General features: G+C 34.4%; 1 protein-coding gene across 4 annotated transcripts in view; it reads right to left on the reverse strand.

The window, feature by feature from the left end:
- Positions 1-20,347, reverse strand: part of LOC132692468 (UDP-glucuronosyltransferase 2A1) — a 61,230-nt gene extending 40,883 nt beyond the window's left edge. For 2 of the 4 annotated variants that reach the window (XM_060654934.3, XM_060654933.3), the window contains exons 1-2: positions 19,632-20,347; positions 7,167-7,798 (exon numbers count right to left, since the gene is read on the reverse strand). In XM_060654934.3, the coding sequence (XP_060510917.1) occupies positions 7,167-7,798; positions 19,632-20,347 (1,348 nt within the window). Of the gene's footprint in view, positions 1-7,166; positions 7,799-19,629 lie in introns of all 4 variants that reach the window. The other 2 variants (XM_060654937.3, XM_060654936.3) reach the window with 1 other exon arrangement.
- Between the last annotated feature and the right edge of the window lie 551 nt (positions 20,348-20,898).

The raw sequence follows: 20,898 nt of genomic DNA on the forward strand, positions 1-20,898 counted from the left end.
AGATGCTCAACCAACTGAGCCACCCAGGTGCCCCTGTTGTAATGGTTTCTTATGCTAAATGAATATTTCCATTAATAGTTTTAAAAATAATTTCACAGAGCAGTGAGAGTAAGCTGCTTATAAGAGTCCACTTGTATTACATTCACATAGGCCAAAGCAATGTAAATAGCTAAGACCAGAGTCAGAGCGGGAGATGACTCCATATGGGAATGCATTATAGGGAAAGCTGGAAAATCATAATAAAAAAGAACTTTAAAAAAGTAAAGAGAATAGATATAAAGAAGACACTTAAAAAGCTAGTTACCAGAACTCTAAGAAAATACATTTGACAACTTAAAGATGGGTAAGATTACCTACCATATTATCTATGTATCTACATATCCATGTATCTGTGTATCTATATATCTATGTGTCTATGTATCTATCTACTTATCTATCTATATCTATCTATCTATCTATCTATCTGTCATCTATCTATCCTATTTAACATTAGTCAAAATTGACATAAGTAGAAAAAGAAATCTTCTAAATTTTAGGAAGTATAGGTATTGCCAAAGACTCCCCTGCAATAAATTCCCCAACCCAAGATATTTGACAGAAAATTATAAGAAACCCATAGCTAACATCATCCACAATGGTGAAAGGTCAAAAGTTTTTCCTCTAAAATCAGAAACAACGCAATGTTGCCCACTCTCAGCATTCCTATTCAACATAGTATTGGAAGTCCTAGTAAGACAGTCAGGCAAGAAAAAAGAAATAAAAGATATCTGAATTAGAAAAGAAATAGTGAAATTTTCTCTGCTTGAAGACGGCACCATTTTATATATAGAAAGTTTAAACGACTTCACCAAAAATCTGTTAGAATTAATAAATGAATTTAGTAAAGATGCAAGATACAAAGTCAACATACAAAAATCAGTTGTTTGTATACACTAACAACAAAATAACTGTAAAATTAATTAAAAATTATTTTTATCCCATTTGCAACAGCACCAAAAATAATAAAATACTTAGGAATAAATTTAACCAAGAAAGTAAAAAATTTGTACTCGGAAAATTTTATTATTTTTAAATTTAATTACAGTATAGTTAACATACAGTGTTCATCATGAGAAGTGTACTTTTAATTCCCCATCACCTATTTCATCTATCACTCCAGTCCCCACCAACTCTCCTCCGGTAACCATCAGTTTGTTCTTTATAGTTAAGAGTCTCTTTTCTTCTTGGTTTTGTTTTTTAAATTCCACATATAAGTGAAGTCATACAGTATTTGTCCTGCTCTAACTTATTTCACTTAGCATCATACCCTCTAGATCTGTCCAAATTGTTGCAAATGGCAAGATTTCGTTATTTTTCATGGCTGGAGAGTGTTCCATTGTGTATATGTATAGCACATTTTCTTTACCCATTCATCTATCAGTGGATACTTGGGTTGCTTCCATAATTTGGCTGTTATAAATAATGCTGCAATAAACATAGGGATGCATGTATTTTTTTGAATTAGTGTTTTCATATTCTTTGGGTAAATACCTAGTAGTGGAATTACTGGATCATATGGCAGTTCTACTTTTAATTTTTTGAGAAACCTCTATACTGTTTTCCACAGTGGCTATGACAGTTTGCATCTCATTAACAGTGCATAAGCTTTCCTTTTTGTCTTTATCCTTGTCAACACTTGTTTCTTGTGGTTTTGATTTTAGCCATTCTGACAGGTGTGAAGTGATACCTTACCTCACCTGGTTTTGATTTGCATTTGCCTGATGATGAGTGATGTTGCTTATCTTTTTAATGTGTCTGTTGATCATCTGTATGTCTTCTTTGGAGAAATGTCTGTTCATGTCTTCTGCCTAATTTTAATTGGATTGTTTGTTTTGGGGGGGGTTTGAGTTAATATGAATTCTTTATAGATTTTGGATACTAACCCTTTATTGGATATATCATTTGCCAATATCTTCTCTCATTCTGTAGGTTGCCTTTTAGGTTTGTTGATGGTTTCCTTCACTGCACAGAAGCTTTTTATTTTGATGTAGTTGTAATAGTTTTTTTTTTTCTTTTGTTTCTCTTCCCTGAGGAGACATATCTACAAAACTGTTTCTATGATTGATGTCAGAGAAATTGCTACCTGTGCTCTCTTCTAGGATTTTTGTGGTTTCAGGTTTCACATTTAGACCCTTAATTATACATGGAGAACTTTAAAACATTAATGAAAAAATTGAAGAAGACACAAATAAAGGGAAAGGTATCCTATGTTCAGGATTATAAAAGTGAATATGGTTAAAATGTACATACTACCCAAAGCAATCTACAGATACAAGCAAATTCTTATTAAGATTCCAATTCCATTTTTCCATTTTTTATAGAAATAGAAAAAGCCATCCTAAAATTTGTATAGAACCATAAAATACCCTGAATAGCCAGAGTAATCCCAAGAAAAAAGGATCAAAGTTGGAGGGATCACACTTCTTGTTGTTAAACTATATTTATAAGGTACAGTAATTAATATGATACTGATATAAAAACAGACACATAGACTAATAGATCAGAATTGAGAACTCAGAAATAAACCCATGCATCTATGGTTAACTAATATTTGACAGGGGAACCACAAATACTCAATAGAGATAAGATAATCTCTTAAGGAAAGGTAGCTGGGAAAACTGGATATTCATATGCAAATGAGTGAAATTGGATTCCTATCTTACATCACTCACAAAAATGGTAAAGACAAATATAAGACCTAAAACCATAAAACTCCTAGAAGAAAACAGAATCAAAGCTGCTTGATATTGGTCTTGGCAATTGTTTTATGGATAAGACAACCAAAGCACAAACAAAGGAAAAAATAAGTAGTACTGCATCAAACTCAAAAGCTTCTTCACAGCAAAAGAAATGAAATGAGGAAGCAACCTATGGAACAGGAGAAAATATTTGCAAACGACATATCTGATAAAGGGTTAATATTCAAAATATGTAAGGGACTCATACAACTCAATCCCAGAAAACCTCAAATAATCCACTTAAAAGTGGGAAGAGGAACTGAAGAGATATTTTTTCAAAGAAAACATAAAAATCACCAACAGATACATGAAAAGGTGTTCAACATCACTAATCATCAATAAATGCAAATCAAACCACCATGAGGTATCATCTCACACTTGTTAAAATGGTTATTATCAAAAAGACAAGTGATGGGTGTTGGTGAGGATGTGGAGGAAAGGAAACCCTTGTGCACTGTTGGTGAGAATGTAAATTGGTGCAGCCACAGTGGAAAACAGTATGGAAGTTTCTCAAAAAGTTAAACGTGGAGGTACCATATGATCCAACAATTTCACTTCTGGGTTTATATATAAAGGAAATGAAATTACTGTCTTAAAAAGATATCTACACTCCCATGTTTACTGCAACGTTCTCATAATAGACAAGATATGGAAACCATCTAAGTGTCAGTACTGACAGTACAGTATGGTACTGACATGTAAAATAGGCTACATTGGCCAAATGGTGCCTAGATTAATACTGGGTTTCTGCTCTCTTGATATGTACTGTGCTTAGAAAGATGGAAACCAACTGGGAAACCAAAAGGTACAGACAAAATGGGGACATGCAGTTGCTGTACCTGTTTAGTTTTACTACAGCATTCAGCCCTCATCCTTCCTAGAGCTGTAGCAAAGGCCAGTCCCCAATCCTACCCACATTAGAGCTATCTACATGCCATACAGCAGATTTCTCAGAGGCTGGGGGGAGATCAAGCTCAGTACAATTTGAAGGTACTCTACAGAACACTTGGCTTGACCAAGATTTATTATCCATTCACTCCTGTATATGAATAGCAATGATTGTCATTTCTCAGATATGCCTGCTCCATTAGGCATTAGAAGCATATTTAAAATTGAATTGATGATGATTTTTATTTGCTTCATCTATAAAATTTAACATCACACTGATAAATAAAACAAGATTTTTAACCAATGTAGTTAGATATTTCCTTGTCACTGACTTGTTTCCTTCAATATAGATATTTGGGTATATTCTTTACCATGGTTAAATATGCTATTTTTCTCATCTGCTTTTCCCAGAGACCTAAAGAATAGTCATTTAGAAGTGAACTCCACAGAAATTTGAGGTTATTAAATCTCCTGTGTTCCCCTATGCTTGAGGATAATATGAAGTGCAAGGCACCTGCCCTATTTCAGTATCAGTTTACAGTTACCAGGTGTCCTGAATAAGAATGTAATTGCAAACAAAAGACAAATTGGATTATACCACTCCTCCTGATTTGAAATAAAATACCCAAGAGAGTTATTTGTTGTTCAAGTATGTTTAGTAACATGAGAAGTATAAAGGATATAGATAAATAAAATATTTAATTTCTCAGAATCTAGGATTTCTGAAACTATTATCCTGTGAAAACAAGAAGTCAAGAACATTGTGTTTTACAAAGGCTTTTCCATGCATTATATAACTTGTTATGGGTCCCTTTGAAAAAGGAGATTTAGTAAACTCCAGAGGCCATTTATTCTTCATATATATATATATACACACACACACACACACACACACACACACACACATACACACACTACTCTACAAGCACAAAGCCCCATGGTAGTATAATTAGGGTTTTGTCATTGCAGAGTTCTTGTGCAGTTTGGTATAAACAATATTTAACATAAGTATAATTCTTTATAATTGACATAGCATATCCATATATATGGTGTCTAATGGTCATCCTAAAGAGTACAGTGAAATAATTACCCTCTTTTAAAGAGGCGGAAATGTTGTGACTCAGAGTTTAAGTCATTTGCCTGAAGATACATAGCAAATGGAACTTGAACTCAGAGCCTCATGACTTTCCAGGAACCGTCACCATGTTACTTTTTGTAATCCCCTTTTTTAAGGAATATAGACTGCTATCTCACCAATACCTGCAATAGTTGGTATGTGATACATATATGGGCAGGGGTAATTATTATAGAACACATTTAAAATGTCTTGGGAAATAATCAGATGAATAACATCTAAATTTAAATCAAAATATGTCTTTGAGGCATAAGAAATTTGGAATCCAGGAAAAGGAAAATATAATTAGGTGACATTATAATGAATATAAAAACACAACATTTTACTTTCAAAATTCTAATTACTGTATGTATCTTCAAAAGTCTATGTAAATCTAATTATCTTGCATATGTTTTATTTATATGTGTGATGTGTTTGATATTTTCTCTCTAGACCAATTCTATGAAGCAATTTAAAAGTTTAAGTGATGGAAAATTGGATGAAAAATATTCCAAAATCCAATAAAGAAAAAATATATACAAAATCTGTTTGTGAAAGGTAAGATTAAGGTCAAGTTACAGCAAGGATATTCCTGGTTCTATGACTTACCACAGATCTTTCCATCTACTTGTTCTTATCGATGTCTAAAATACTTTCCCTCAGGGGTACATGGGTGGCTCAGTGGGTTAAGCGCCTGACTCTTGATCTTGGCTCAGGTCATGCTTTCATGGTTCCTGAGTTCAGGCCCCATATAGGTATCTGTGCTGACAGCACTTGTGATTCTGTCTCTTTCTCTCTGCCAGCTCCCACCCCCTGCTCTCTCTCTCTCTCTCTCTGTCTTTCTTTCTGTCTCTCCCCCACTGGCACACATTCTCTCTTTCTCAAAATAAATAAATAAACTTAAAAAAAAAACTAAAAAACAATTTTAATAAAATGCTTTTCGCCCAGGGATCCAATGGCGCTCACCCTCACTGCCCTCAAGTCTTCATTCAAATGTCACCTTTTGAGACCTTCCCTGACCACCGTATTTAAAAGTGTAACCCTCCTCCCAGAACTATTTATTCTTATTTTACTATACAGCATATATCACAGTCTAACATCTTATATTGTATTCATTTATTGTCTGTATCTTCTTACTGGGATGTAAGCTCCATGGGGGTAGAGATTTTGATCTGTTTTGCCAACTGTACTTAGAAAAGTGGCAGGTACTGGGTTGGTGTTCAAGAAATGCTGTTTTTTACACAATGAAAGCATGATAGAAGGAAGGAAGGAGGGGAGGGAGGGAAAGAAGAGAGGAAGGAGAAAGAAAGGAAAATAAAGAGTGAGAGAGAGGGAGCCTGAAAGGTATGTAAAAGGACAATATTTTGCATCTTATCTTCGTGAAAAAGTAGCATTGATATCATCAACAGTTAATTTCTGCTGTTAATTAATACTCCTGGTGCTACTGATAAATCTAGATAAAAAAAAACTTTCAGGAGAGAAGAAAATAGAAAAATGAAGGAGGGTTCATAAGTATCAGAAAGAGATCAGAAATATAAACAACCAACCAGAGCTGGCCTTGTTTACATTATTTTATTTGATCCTCCTAAGGGATCTGTGAGGCCATGAAACTTGAGGATTGCCAAAAGATACAGGGAAATTAAGTTGGAGCCATGCTAGTCTAAGCACCCAAAGGAGCCTAAGGATGGAGAGATAGAGAAGGGCAGGGTATAAAGTCAGGTTTCCAATCCCCAATGCTAGGCCTTTTATCAGGGTTGAACCTTTTTTTTTTAATGTTTATTTATTATTTTTGACAGACAGACAGAGTGTGACCCGGGTAGAGGCAGAGAAAGAGGGAGGCACAGAATCCGAACCAGGCTCCAGGCTCTGAGCTGTCAACACAGAGCCTGATGCGGGGCTCGAACTCACGAACCATGAGATCATGACCTGAGATGAAGTTGGATGCTCAACTGACTGAAACACTCAGGTGCCCCCCAGTCCTAGGCCTTTTAAAGTTTTCTGCAGACCTACAAAAGAATGAGCAGTGAAGAAGAGAAAGTAAATCATGTATACTTCAAAATATTGGGCAGGTATTTTTTAGCAGGGTTGCAGTTCATCCTAGTAAAGACACTTTCATTTATATAGGAAGATTGATTTACTCACTGGAAAGCCACTACCTAAATAGTCACGAGATTATTTGCATTGAAACACTACATACATATTAATAACACCATTACATTTTTTACAAACTTATCCAAAAATAATGATCTTGTAGAGAGAATTATATTTATAATAACTATCTGTACTTCAGCCTGGCATGTGCAGTGGAATAGAAACCTTTGCTGTATTACTGTCAAGATAAATAAGGTATCTGGAGTCATTAATAAGACAATATTTTAGAGACTTACCTAGAACTTTGCTGTAGTATGAATTCCATTCTCCCCAATAGGATTCAAATATGTAGTCTTGCAGAAGATAGGATATAGTATTTTTTACCCTCTCACCAAAGGTCATGTGGTCAGTGAGCTCTGACAAAGCTGCAGGAACATAGGAGGCAGGTGCGGGGATTTTCCCACAGTGTCTCTCCACTGTTGAGGCTGGAGAGAACCTCAGTGTGTACACAAATGGAATTCCTAATTTCAGAGCAACCAGGTCCCCACAGACAGTTACTGGGTCTGCTAACAATACATCAAAACCACCTTCCTGAAGTCTTGCCAGTAACTTGGTGTTGTTTAATACTCCATCACAGATTTGTATATTCATTCGAAAAGCAGCATCTAGAAATTTTCCTAGTTCTTTGTAGAAAGTCCAGAGAGTGAGAGGAGTTGGTCTGTGGTCTATCCACAGCATTATCATGTGTTCAATTAAGGAGTCTATATTGCTGCTCTTATAGGAGATAGGTATCACTTCAAAATTCACAGGAGAATCAGGATTGGAGTTGATGAATAGAGTTGCTGATGAAGCCAGTACAGTCACATTGTGATTTCTTTGGATCAGCTCTTCTAGAATGAGCTCAATATTTAACCAATGGCTACCATCCGTTGGCCAAATTAGCACATTTCCATTAAGAACAATTTTAGTCAAAGTCAAAATAAAAACCAGCAGCTGGACAAACTTCTTAGACATGGGGATATCCACAACAAAAACCATCCTACTGTAGATCTTTTAATATAAAAAGAAATTTTCAAAGTATATTTAGGCATATTTTTCAAATAAAATAATATTTAATGTGATGGCTACACTCATTCATAGGTCAATTGATCTATAGATTAAAAGGAAAAAGATATAATTCAAACCTTTATATGCATTAATATGATTATTCTGACAACAGAAATGATATTTTAAATGATATTTCAAATCCTATTTTAAAGGAAAAGAAGTCAAGTTATAAGCCTGGTATCTGTGTACTCTGTGATAATAACTATAAAACGTGTCTTCAATTTAATAAACCTTTTCCCAAATTAGGTTAACAAAAAATATTAGTTCTTATTGCTAAAGCCATTTACTCAGAACTTATGGTATCTTCAAATTAGATGTCCTTTATTACAAGGCATATTTTTAGTCTTTACTTTTTACTTATTTATTTTTGAGAAAGAGCAAGAGAGCAAGCAGGGGGAGGGGCAGAGACAGAGGGAGAGAGAGAATCCCAAGCAGGCTCCACACCGTCAATTCAGAGCCTGATTTGGGGCTTGAACTCACAAACCGTGAGATTATAAACTGAGCCAAAATCAAGAGCCAGACCCTTTACTGACTGAGCCACTCAGGAGCAGCTAATATTTATTTATTTATTTATTTATTTATTTATTTATTTATTTATTCTTTAGAGAGAGAAAAAGCACGAGTAGGGGAGGGGCAGAAAGAGAGGGAGAAAGGATCCGAAGCAGACCCCATGCTAACAGCAGAGAGTCTGATGTGAGGCTTAAATTCATGAACCAAACCCTGAGATCATGACCTGAGCCAAAGTCCAATGCTTCACTGACTGAGCCACGCAGGCCACCCATATCACAAGGCATTTTTACATACATTGTCTAATTCAGTCCTTCATGGAACCTGTGAGGCACAAATGATTTGCTCCATTTCATACATAGTGAAATTAATACTGAGTTGCATACCCAAAAGCATATGACAAAATAGGGCAATTTGGGCCATCATCATACCATCATTTGAGAAATTGCTGGAGATCTACAGTATTATGCCTCATCTTTGAAAGTGTTAGAAGCTTTGGGAATGCACAATGACCAGCCTTATGATCACTTCCCCATGGCTCATATTTAGGAAAAAAATTAAAAACAACCTTCATTTAGAAGAGGTTTCTTGGACATTTCAAGATGTTTTAGATTAATTGGGTTATAGAATAAATTACTACACATTTGATAGAGGAAAGTTTTCTTCTCTGATAAAGCATATTTACAATCATCTCCTTGGTGCAGGGAATTTTTCACTTTCTTCCATATGGCATCTTCACACCAAATCAGGAGGATAGGGCCTGGCACCAGAAGGAACAACATGCTTTTTCACTTGGAGCTGTGTAGTAGCTTAAAATATGTGGACACTAGCATTCAATAGCCCCAGATTTAAAAACTTCTTTTACAAGCATTGTGACCCTGGAAAACTACCTAGACCCTTTCAGCCTTGGTTTTCTCATGCATAAATGAGAGATAATGATATTCATTTGTTATATTACTTTGTGGATTAGCAATAATACCTGCAAAGTTGTCTTATAAACTGCTTGGTTCAATGCAATATTTGGTAATATTCATAGTTTAATAAATTTACCTAAAGATTGATCAGGAAACCAATGGGTTAGCTACGGAATGACCAGCTAGGCATAGATAAAATGATATCTATCAGTTGAGATTCTTACTAAATGCCAAACTGAAGGAGGGCAGCTATATCATGGTTCTATTTGAAAAATTAAAATTATTAGAGGTTTCTATTAAAAAGAGAAAATAAGAACAATAAAGTGATTAAAAGGATAGAAAGCAGGAATTGAGAGTGGAAATAAAGTGGTTTGCTTTTTTTTCATGCTCTGTTGCCTCTGAATTGACTAATTACAGGCCTTTGAGTAACAAAAAGACCAGAAAGACAGAGAAAGGGAAAGAGAGGAGAGGGAAGTGATGCTTTTAGAATTATTGTGCTTGTATCCTTTTAAGAGTCAGCCTCAATTTCAATATTATGTCTTTAAATTTTTTTTGATGTTTATTTATTTATTTATTTATTTATTTATTTATTTATTATGAGACAGAGAGAGAGAGAGACAGAGAGAGAGAGAGAGTATGAGCAGGGGAGGGGCAGAGAGAGAGTGGGAGAGACAGAATCCCAAGAAGGCTTCTCCCTGTGAGTGCAAAGCCTGACTTGGGGCTTGAACCTATGAACCATGAGATCATGACCTGAGCCTAAATCAGTTGGACGTTTAACCGACTGAGCCACCCTGACACCCCTGTACTTTTAAAATTTATTAGATTTTGAAACACAACAGCAAAGGAGAGTATGAGTAATCCTGGAGACCATTAAAATTGACCTAGTAGAAAGAATTTGAAGTGTCCTCATAAATCTGTGCTATCACAACCTTCCAATAAATAGGACACAAAACACAGCAATGTACAAGGCATAATCAAAAGTTTATCTATAAAATACTTAGATTTGTCTAATTATGGACGTTCGGATAAATAGAATATAATAAGTAATTGAGGATTATTCATTAACAATAGTTATATTAGCACTTAAAGCTTATCAAAATATATACCTGAATCAAATACATGTAGGCAGCCCTAAATCACCCTGAATAAAAAACAAGGAGAGTCCAAGGAGTCAATTTGTCAGTGTTAAACAGTGGCCTTTCCAGGACAATAACATAATTATCTAATTATTGAAGAACAATAGCATATAATAGAATTTATTAATAGCTAATATATATGCTTTTTGATATAAAATTATACTTTGATGTTACAGTGTTTAATTTCACAGGTGTTGATAGAGATGTCTGTTATACTTATCCTCTGGTTTCCTGTATGCCTGAAATATATCATAGTTGCAAATTCAAAAATTTAAAAAGATAAAAAATAAATTATGTTTGGAGACAGATGTAGGTATAACCTTAGATTTAAATTTCCATCAATGGGAAAAATAACAACTCTTGCCAAATATGCCTGGTTTCATGACAAAAATGAAGTTCAGTGATTTAAAATTATCACGTTTGTTTGCTAATAGGTAATCTGAATAAAGTTTGGGTAAGAGCATAGTGGATTGTCATTCTGCAGAGAGCATGGGTCCAGTTTGTCCAACTCCATCATTTTATATGTAAGAAAACAGATCAAGAAAGGTTTAAGTAATCTCAAAGTCACATTGCTAGTAAGTGGCAGAATAGATGAACACATGAGTATTCCACTTCCCAGCCCAGTATTCTTTCTTTTTTTATTCTACTTTTAATTAATTAATTAATTAATTAATTAATTTGATGTTTATTTATGTTTGAAAGAGATACAGAGCACAAGTGGGGGGTCCAGAAAGAGAGGGAGACACAGAATCAAAAGCAGGCCCCAGGATCTGAGCTGTCAGCACAGAGACCGATGCAGGGCTCGAACTCATGAACCATGAGATCATGACCTAAGCCGAAGTCAGATGCTTAACAGACTGAGTCACCCAGGAGACCCTTTATTCTACTTTTTAAAATGTGAGATATAATTTATAACAGCAAAAATTAGAAAAACATATTTTGTAGTGGTGAATATTTGATAATATGACATCTTAAACATAAAGAGTCCAGAAAATGATATTTTTAAATATGTTTCTGAAACATGAACATATGAGTAGGTATGAGTGAAAACTAAGTCAGCCAGAGAAAGTTTGCACCAATTAGCATATAATCCTTGTGCTTTGAATCAAGTTCTCATTTTCATTCTGCTTATTTTGAAAGGAAGTATTCCAAATGGTGATAAAATAAACAGAAAGTTCTCTCAATCTTATTTGATAAAATTTGTGTTTTTAAAGAGAGAAGTGCAGGCCCCAAATGAAGCCATGCTAAGGTTCCACATCAGTAAACAAAGATTTAATATCTAATCTAATTGCAGTTTCAATCCCCAGTTTGAAACCTTTAACCAGCCAAGCTGGAATATCCCGGTAAACCTCAGGAAGTAATCTGCTGAACTTTCTGTTCCCCTTAGGAAGGCAACTTTGCCTAAAACACTGCATTCTTTGGTAATAATTCTCCCCAACCAGTCCTCTTTCAACCTTTCCTTTTCTATAGCTCTACAGAGCTCCCCTCTACTTACTAGATGGGATGCTGTCCAATCCCTGAACCATTTAATAAATCCAATTAGATATTCAAATTTACTCAGGTGAATTTGTGTTGTTTAACAGTGTATATAACACTTGTTGGAGAATATCATCCGTATAAAATTAAATTAAGATTCAAATTCTTTAAAATATGTATAATACTACCAGTTTGAATTGAGAATCCTTAAAATAACATTTTTGTATTCAAGTTCTTTCTTACAATTTTTTTTCCCCCCAATTACATGCCCTGGCTTGAAGGTTTCCTCTTCCTGTGTGTGCTCACTGAGTATTATAATGAATGGGTAGAATTTAATTGTACTAATTCATTTCTCATGGATTTGGAGATGGTCCCAAAGGCCATAAAAGCCTGGAGACCATCCTCCATACTGATATGGAGAACAAAGGCAGAAGAAATTTAGAACAAATTAAATTTCCTTACAACTTACAGCTGAAGTACTTAGGACTAACAGAGTGACCTTCCTCCAGAAACTCAACTGCCCTGATGTTAATACTTTGCTAAAAGCAAAAGGCAAACAACTTAACATTATCCTGACCTCCAGGACCCTGTAAGTCTCCTTTTACATATAAAAATTACTTTGGAAGATTCCTTTATCTTGAGGCCCTCAAGATATATGTTAGTAATCAACTTCCAAGCATATGGTCCCCTGATATACATCTAAAGGGTCTCATGACTAAGGTTTTACTAGATGGTAATAAATGACCTTTGCCTAACAACAGCTAGCCCCATCAAGGTCCTGGAAACCTTGCTTCTTAAATTCCTTAGAGACTTTTGCTATCCCTAACCCCCTCCCAGCTTGAAAGTATATAATCAGCCACTCCTCACAACCCCAGTGCAGCTCTTTCTGCCCACGGGTCCTGTCCCTGTGCCTTAATAAAACCACCAAAGATGCTCCAAAAATTCATTTCTGAGCATTTGCTCTTAACCCCAACATTTTCCCATCAATACTATTTTAAAAAACTGAGTAATCAACTCCTTAGTGATGTTAGAGTTTTAGCTTCACATTAAAGTTTCCTTTTTTTTTTTTGAGTATCTTGTTTGGTATTTAGTTAAACCTTTTGAAAGTGTTCAATTAGATTACTTTTTCCCCCCTTTGTTTTGTTGTATATAAACTGAGTATCTTTCTAGAACTTTCCTTTTAGCTCAGTGTCTTGCATCAAATGCTTCACGACTTTCTTGATTGTAACCTCAGGCAAGTTATTCAGCCTCCTCATTACAAAGTGGTGGAGAATGATGGTGCCTATTTCCTATCGTTATGAGGACTAAATGAAAAAAAAAATGCATGTAAATTATTCAGAATGGCATCCATGTTCAATAAGTGTTAGCTATTTATGATAATGTAAGGAGAAAATCTTACTTTAAGAATTACCAATTCAGTGGTGCCTGGGTGGCTCAGTCAGCTAAGCAACCGACTTTAGCTCAGGTCATGATCTCACGGTCCCTGGGTTTGAGCCCCGTGTCGGGCTCTGTGCTGACAGCTCAGAGCCTGGAGCCTGCTTCAGATTCAGTGTCTCCCTCTCTCTCTGACCCTCCCCCGCTTGTGCTCTGTCTTTCAAATAAATAAACATTAAAAAAAATTTACATAAAAAAAATAAAAAAGAATTACCAATTTAACCAGATCTCATCACCTAGACCCACCTCCTCTCTTCCACTTCTCAGGTAATGCTCCCCTGGGGCACCTGAGCTTTGGTGCAGGTTTTCCTGTGTCAGTCATGCTCAGTCTGAGGCCCATCACAAATGATATGGTTAACAATGTATTCAGTACCAAAGTTCACAAAGGGTTTGCTTTAAGAAGTCCACACATATAGAATTCAAGAGTATACCCATAAAAATGATCATCTTCATTCCCTTTCATTGAGTGGGGGTAAAAGAGTGACCATACTCTTGAAACTGCTCATGTCCCATACCAAATTCTATCTTGGATGTCATCTAATGGCTGTCAGCCCACTCAGGGGTTATTATGGAAAAGGAGATGCTACCAGAGGTCATTTGATTGGTTCTAACCAATCAAAATTAATTTACATAAAAAAACTGAAGGAGAAAGGAAGGAAGAGAGGAGAGAAGGAAGCAAGAAAAAGGTTGGGAAGAGAGAGAAAAAGAAAAAAAAAATGTTCCGAACCAACATGTATTACTCTTTAGGGAAAAAACTCCAATACATTTTTTTTTCTCCTTTAAAATATCTACTGGAAATCAAGCATTTTGGAGATATACACATTCACATTTGTTTCATTTCTAGCACTTTATTTTACATTAATTACCTGTGCTTAGTGTTTAGTTCATGCAAAGGTCTGAATATTACAATCATAAATTTTTTTGAAGATCTGTTGTTTTTCCTATTTAATATATTTACAGGAAAGTCTATTGTTATTATAGATGGCATTAGTTCTCAGAGATTATTCACCAAATATTCATGGATAATAAAACATATGTATTCATATAAATCTAATATATAAAGATTATTCACATAAAAAAAGCTATTTGTTTCTATACTGGCTAAAGGATAAAACTGTTGATAGCAATAGGTAATGTTTATGGATTATAAATATTTTTTACTGGCATTAAAATGCCATATTATTATTTTCTTAATTGTTCCCCCAATTTTGGTGGAGTTTTATTGTTATTAATATGTACACAAAAATATAATTTTCTTGGTTCAGTTTTATATAAATACATTTGAAATCTGCAGAAGCCTTTTCATACTTTCAGTTAAAGTTTGCTTTTAAAGTTCTTTTAGGACCAGAAACCTATCCTCAGACAATTCGCTCCAGGCAACAGTCACATGGAGACATATGCCTAAAGAAACAACAAGTTTCCTGATGATAACATGAGTTAATTAAACTCCATTTAGCAAATTTAATTAAGTAAAATCTGGGATAGCAGATTTCAAAAGCTAAGTCCACCTAAAGGAAGAGGAAAAGTACCCAAGCAAGTTTAACCTAAAAAATATTCTGAATAATTGATGGATTTGCAACTGAAACTTTGAAAGGAAAGAAAAATTGTTCTAGAAGTTTTGGTGTCAGACTTTCATATGAAAACCGTTTTCTCCTACCAGTCACTATATAATTTTATGTTGACAATCGATATTTCCAAGCCTCAATATTCTCACCTGTGATAGTAGTTTTTTCTTCATAAATTCATTGCAAAGATAAAGAGATATAATATGTGAAGGACTTATCACAGTATCTAGTGCACAGGAAGGAATCAATAAATGTTAACTGCTATTGCTATTAAAATTTTGAACCATGAGTTTGAACCAAATACCCACAACCTGGGATAAAAGAAGTAATTTAGACATTATAAGATCTGATTCCTAATAATTAGCAGAGATTAAGAACTCACTCTGAGCTTATTATTGCATTCCACTACAGAAAAGTAATCTTAGAGAAAGTCCTAATTTTTGCTCAGGTGTGCCAGTTTGAGACTTGAGAGTTCATTGCAACGACTTTGATCAGAGCATTCAAACTAAAGTAGAAGAAATTACACATTGGAAGGAAGTGATTTTTATGTCAGCACTATTTATCATTCTCCCTGTACAAAGGCTTGCACAAAAATAAACTACTCTGTCATGTCAATACTTTTACTTTCTTACCTGGTCTTTTCAATATGAGTGTTCATGTCCCTCAGCATCAATAAGAAGAATATTGCTTGTAAAGACAAACTTAAATAGTCATTTTAAGTCAAAAGAGTGTAATTTGATTGGAAACATGATATTATCAAAATCGAAGGATAAGAACATTTTTAGAAATCTTTATTACACTTCCATGAACACATTGTTAAGAAAGAATAGTCTCATGTCTTATGACGGGAAAATTGTGTAGTCTTATTACCAGTATTAATTTACAAGCAAAATACAAAGGAACATGTGATTCTATGACTCCCAGTATGAGGAAGGTTTATCTGGGGAATAATCTCACCAATATGAATAAGAGGCATTACGATCGTGATACTTATTATTTCAAGATTGAGAACAAATAGTTGAAAAAAAATAAGTAATAAGGTAAAAATGTAAACATATCATGACCAAGGAGCTCTCTACCTACATTCCTCTATTTCATTAACTGAGATACTGCGCATGTTCAGATGTCCCTGTTTACTATATGCATGAGAAGATTAAAGGGTTTTTGCAGATCTTGACAACTTAATTGCCTCATAAAATTGTCATTTCATTATCCTCTTTCTTCATTTTTAAGATCCTGTTTTAGCCCTACAATATTGATCATTCACTTCTATCTTCATAGGATAGTTTATAATCAACATAGTAGCTATGCTTATTCTCTCTGAATAACAGTACAACTCAAGTCTTCATTTACATCCCAGGAGATAAAACATCTACTTTTGAATTTGGGGAAAACTATTTAACATACCCACAGGAGATGATGAGCCAGTTAACAATCCTCTTAACAATCCTCATCAATGAACCCACACATTTATGGTCAATTAATTTATGACAAAGAAGCCAAGAAAATGTAATGGGGGAAAAGATAGCCTCTTCAATAAGTGGTGTTGGGAAAACTGGACCGGCAGAAGAATGAAACTGGATCATTTTCTTACACCATACACAAAAACTAACTGAAAATTGTTTAAAGACTTGATGATAAGACCTGAAACCATAAAACTCCTAAAATAAAACTTAAGTGGTAAGCAGATTGACCTCAGTCTTGGTGATGATTTGACTCCAAAAGCAAAAGTAACAAAAGAAAACAAAAACAAAACAAATGTAACTACATCAAACTAAAAAGTTTCTACACAGCAAAGGAAACCACCAGAAAATGAAGAAACAACTTACCTAATGGGAAAAATATTTGCAAATCATACATCTGATAAGAGGTCACTATCTGAAATATATAAAAACTCATATAACTCAAGAGCAAACAAAACAAAACCACCTGATTAAAAAAAAAAACAGCCAGAGGATATGAATAGATATTTTTCCAAAGAAAATATACTAATGGCCAACAGGTACAAAAAAAAGTGGTCAGCATCACCAATCATGAGGGAAATGGAAATCAAAACTACAATGAGATATTACCTGACACCTGTCAGAATGGTAATTATCAAAAAGATAAGGCATAACAACTGTTGGCAAGGATATGGGGAAAAAGGGAACCCTTGGGTACTGTTGATGGGACTGTAAATTGGTACAGTCACTATGGAAAACAGTATAGATATTCCTCAAAAAATTAAAAATAGAACTACTATGTCATCCAATAATTTTACTTCTGGGTTATACATAAAGGAAACAAAATCACTCTTTCGAAAAGATATCTGCACCCCACATGTTCATTTCATAATTATTTACACTAGCCAAGATATGGAAACCACCTAGGTGTCCATCAATGGGTGAATGAATAAAAAAGCTGTGGCATATGTATCTAGAATTGAATATTATTCAGCCATAAAAAGAAGGGAATCCTGTTATTTATGACAATGTGAATGGACTTTGAGGGCATATGCTAAGTGAAATAAGTCAGAGAAAGACAAATATTGTATGATTTCATTTATACATGGAATATGAAAAAAAAAATCTCATTGTTACAGAGAACAAATTGGTGGTTGCCAGAGGTGGAGAGTTGGAGGGTGGTGAAATGGGCGAAGAGGGTCAAAAGGAACAAACTTCCAGTTACAAAGTAAATTAAGTCCTAGAGATGTAATAATATACAGCATGGCAACTATAGTTAATACTGTATTGTATATTTGAAAGTTGCTAGAAGAGTAGATCTTAAAAGTTCTTACCACAGGAAAAAATTATTTATGTATGGTGACAAGTGTTAACTAGACTTAATGTGCTGATCATTTTGTATATATATATATATATATACACACAATATCTCTCTCTCTAAATATATATATAATATACAATATATATAATATAATAATATTAATATAATATATAATATTATATATTATATATTAATATAAAATAATATTATATATTATGATATATAATATAATAATACAATAATAATTTATTATTATACATACTATATAACATATAGTATATATAATATATATAATATCTCTATAATCTCTCTCTAAATATATATAAATATAAATATAGATATAGATATAAATATATAAATATAAATATATATATATTTAGAGAGAATCATTAGATTGTACACCTGAAACCAATATGTTATATGTCAATTAAACCTCCATTAAAAAAAGAAACCATCTTAATCTCTTCCTCATGCCTCTTAACATGCCTTACCAATTAGCCATTAGCTTTTACTAATTTCACAGCTAACACAGCTAACACAAATTGAATGGTTCTAGCTCATAGACACTTTTGTAAAATCCTTGTATTGTTAACTAATTTAGTCCTTGCAGTAGCCCTGTTAGAGATGGGATAAATAAATGCAGGTGTAAAGAGAATTAATTACTTCTCCATGGTCGCACACTTGTAACCAGAAATTGTTTATCAAGAGCCTTCTTTCCTAATTGCCTTACTACACAGTTTCATCTACATTATTCTTCTCCACCCGTAAGCTACTTCATTCATACATGCTCTTACCACATCTTTCCTGGAGTCACGCAGAAGCCTGTAGCCTAAGACCATCTCACTCTGGGTCCACATCTATCTAGATATTTTATATAAGATGCAATCTATACATCCCTTTAAACAGTTCCCAGTTGTTCAATAGATAAAAAACCAAATGATTAGCATAACATACAAGAGGCTCTGAAAATATTTATTGGATTAATTCATTTTTGCAATCCTGATATCTCCATGGTTCTTTTACATGCATCTTACACTTTGACCTTCATAAAAAATGAATCATCAGTAATACCCAGCACACATGTGCTATTTTAAGACTCCACAACATTGGGCACAGTTTCCTTCCCCACACTTATTTTGCAGGGAAATTCATATTCACTGTTTAAATTTTTCTTTGTATATCACCTCTAGTTTCTCAGAATGTCACTCTCTTCTGTCACATACTGTTCATCTCCTTTATGCCCTCTCTGTTCTTTATACATATTTCCATTACCCAATCGTTCATATTATAAACATTCTCTTTCTTGTATGACTTCTCTGCTTGACTTAAATTCTTGAAGCCAGGAACTTCATCTTAATCTATGTTGTAACCTCCCTACCTAAGGGCATACCTAGTAAACAGTGAGAGATATATGAACAATGATCAGAGATTATCTGTATGCCTGTATGTTTTTAAACACACACACACACACACACACACACACACACACACACACATTCTATGTTAATAATGGACTTGTAGGAAACAATCTCTTCCAGTTTTCCCTACACACCACTGAAGTTTCTAGGCAATATGTGTTTTCAGTGCAATATCTAAATGAGAATTCAGTCCTATTTTTAAACTAAAATATTTGTTGCTATATGTTACCCATAAAAGAATTTAGTTGGTATCTTTGAGTCCATAAAATTAGAAAACCCATGATAGTTACAAAGCATATTGTTACTTATCTTCCTTCTTGCTCTCAAGTGATACTAATAGTAATCAATAGGTAGGATTGAAAAATAATAGCCACAGGGAAGTAAAGAGGTGATACAAAGCTCTGTTCTAATTCAGATAATAATAAAAGATATTACATACCCAAAGCTTTACTATAGTAGGAATCCCATGATTTCCAAAGAGTGTTAAACATGTAGTCCTGTAGACTGTAGGAGATGAAATTTCTTATTCTGTCAGTGAAAGACATCTGGTCCGTGAGTTCTGATAAAGTGGCAGGAACATAGGAAGGAGGGAATGGTACCTTCCCACAATGTTTTTCCACTGTTGAGGCTGGAGAAAACCTGAGGGAGTACATAAATGGAATTCCCAGCTTTAAAGCTACTATATCACCACAAGGAAATACTGGATCTGATATCAGGACCTCAAATTTGCTTTTCTTCAGCTTGTCCATCAGCTTTTGGTTTTTAAGAACACCATCACAGATTTCTCTAGATACCATGTGGAAGTCCTTGATGACTTTGGCTATATCTTGATAGAATCTCCAAATGGTTGAAGGAGATGGCCTCTTTTCCATCCATGTCAAAACAAAGTCCTTGATCAGTCCTTCTATTCTTTCTTTGCCAAAGGCCACCTTATATATTTCAAATGTCAGAGATGGGGTCGAGGTTGGCGTGATGAAAAGTGCACCAGAGGCAACTAAGACAGTCACATTATGCTCTTTTTCAATCAACTCATCTATAATTATCTTAATGTTCAGCCAGTGACTACCTTCCATTGGCCAAATCAGAACATTCCCACCAAGAGTGATTCCTAGGAGACTAATCTGGAGATACAACAGCAGAATGTTCTTGTTTAACATGATGTAGCTTGATGTAGAAGATTTGATGAGATATGACAAACGAATTTCTCTGTTTTTCAAGCAAAAAAGAAAGAAAAATTATTTCAGTTTTGATTCAAAACGATACCCTTAAGAGCCTTCTCTCTACCAAATGGTTTTCCTCATGGTAGCACCATATTTTATGATAATTATAGGCTTGGGGTAACATGTGTCTTACCTCTCAACCTGTTGCTTTAGCTTGGGTCATGATTCCTGCTCTCTGATCATTTTCTTAAACTTGATCCTTTAACTTTTTCATTGCATCTCATAATTGTGAAATTCTTACTGTTAAATTGCTTGAAGCTGTTGTGTACATCAACTCTACCCTCAGGCCTGGCTACTGAAGCCTCAATTTGGGGCAGAACTTATTCAGAAATGTGGAGAGGCTAAGGCTATCAGTTTTCCAATATTTAACACATTCAATATAGTGTCGATAGCAACAATGAAACATTATTATAGTAGTTACTGGTTGTTAATAGATAAGATTATTACAAAGGGAATACTTAGAAAAAATGTGAAGTACAAGCAGATAG

This window comes from Panthera onca, chromosome B1 (genome assembly GCF_046562875.1).
Source record: "Panthera onca isolate mPanOnc1 chromosome B1, mPanOnc1 haplotype 2, whole genome shotgun sequence".
Taxonomy (NCBI): Eukaryota; Metazoa; Chordata; class Mammalia; order Carnivora; family Felidae; genus Panthera; species Panthera onca.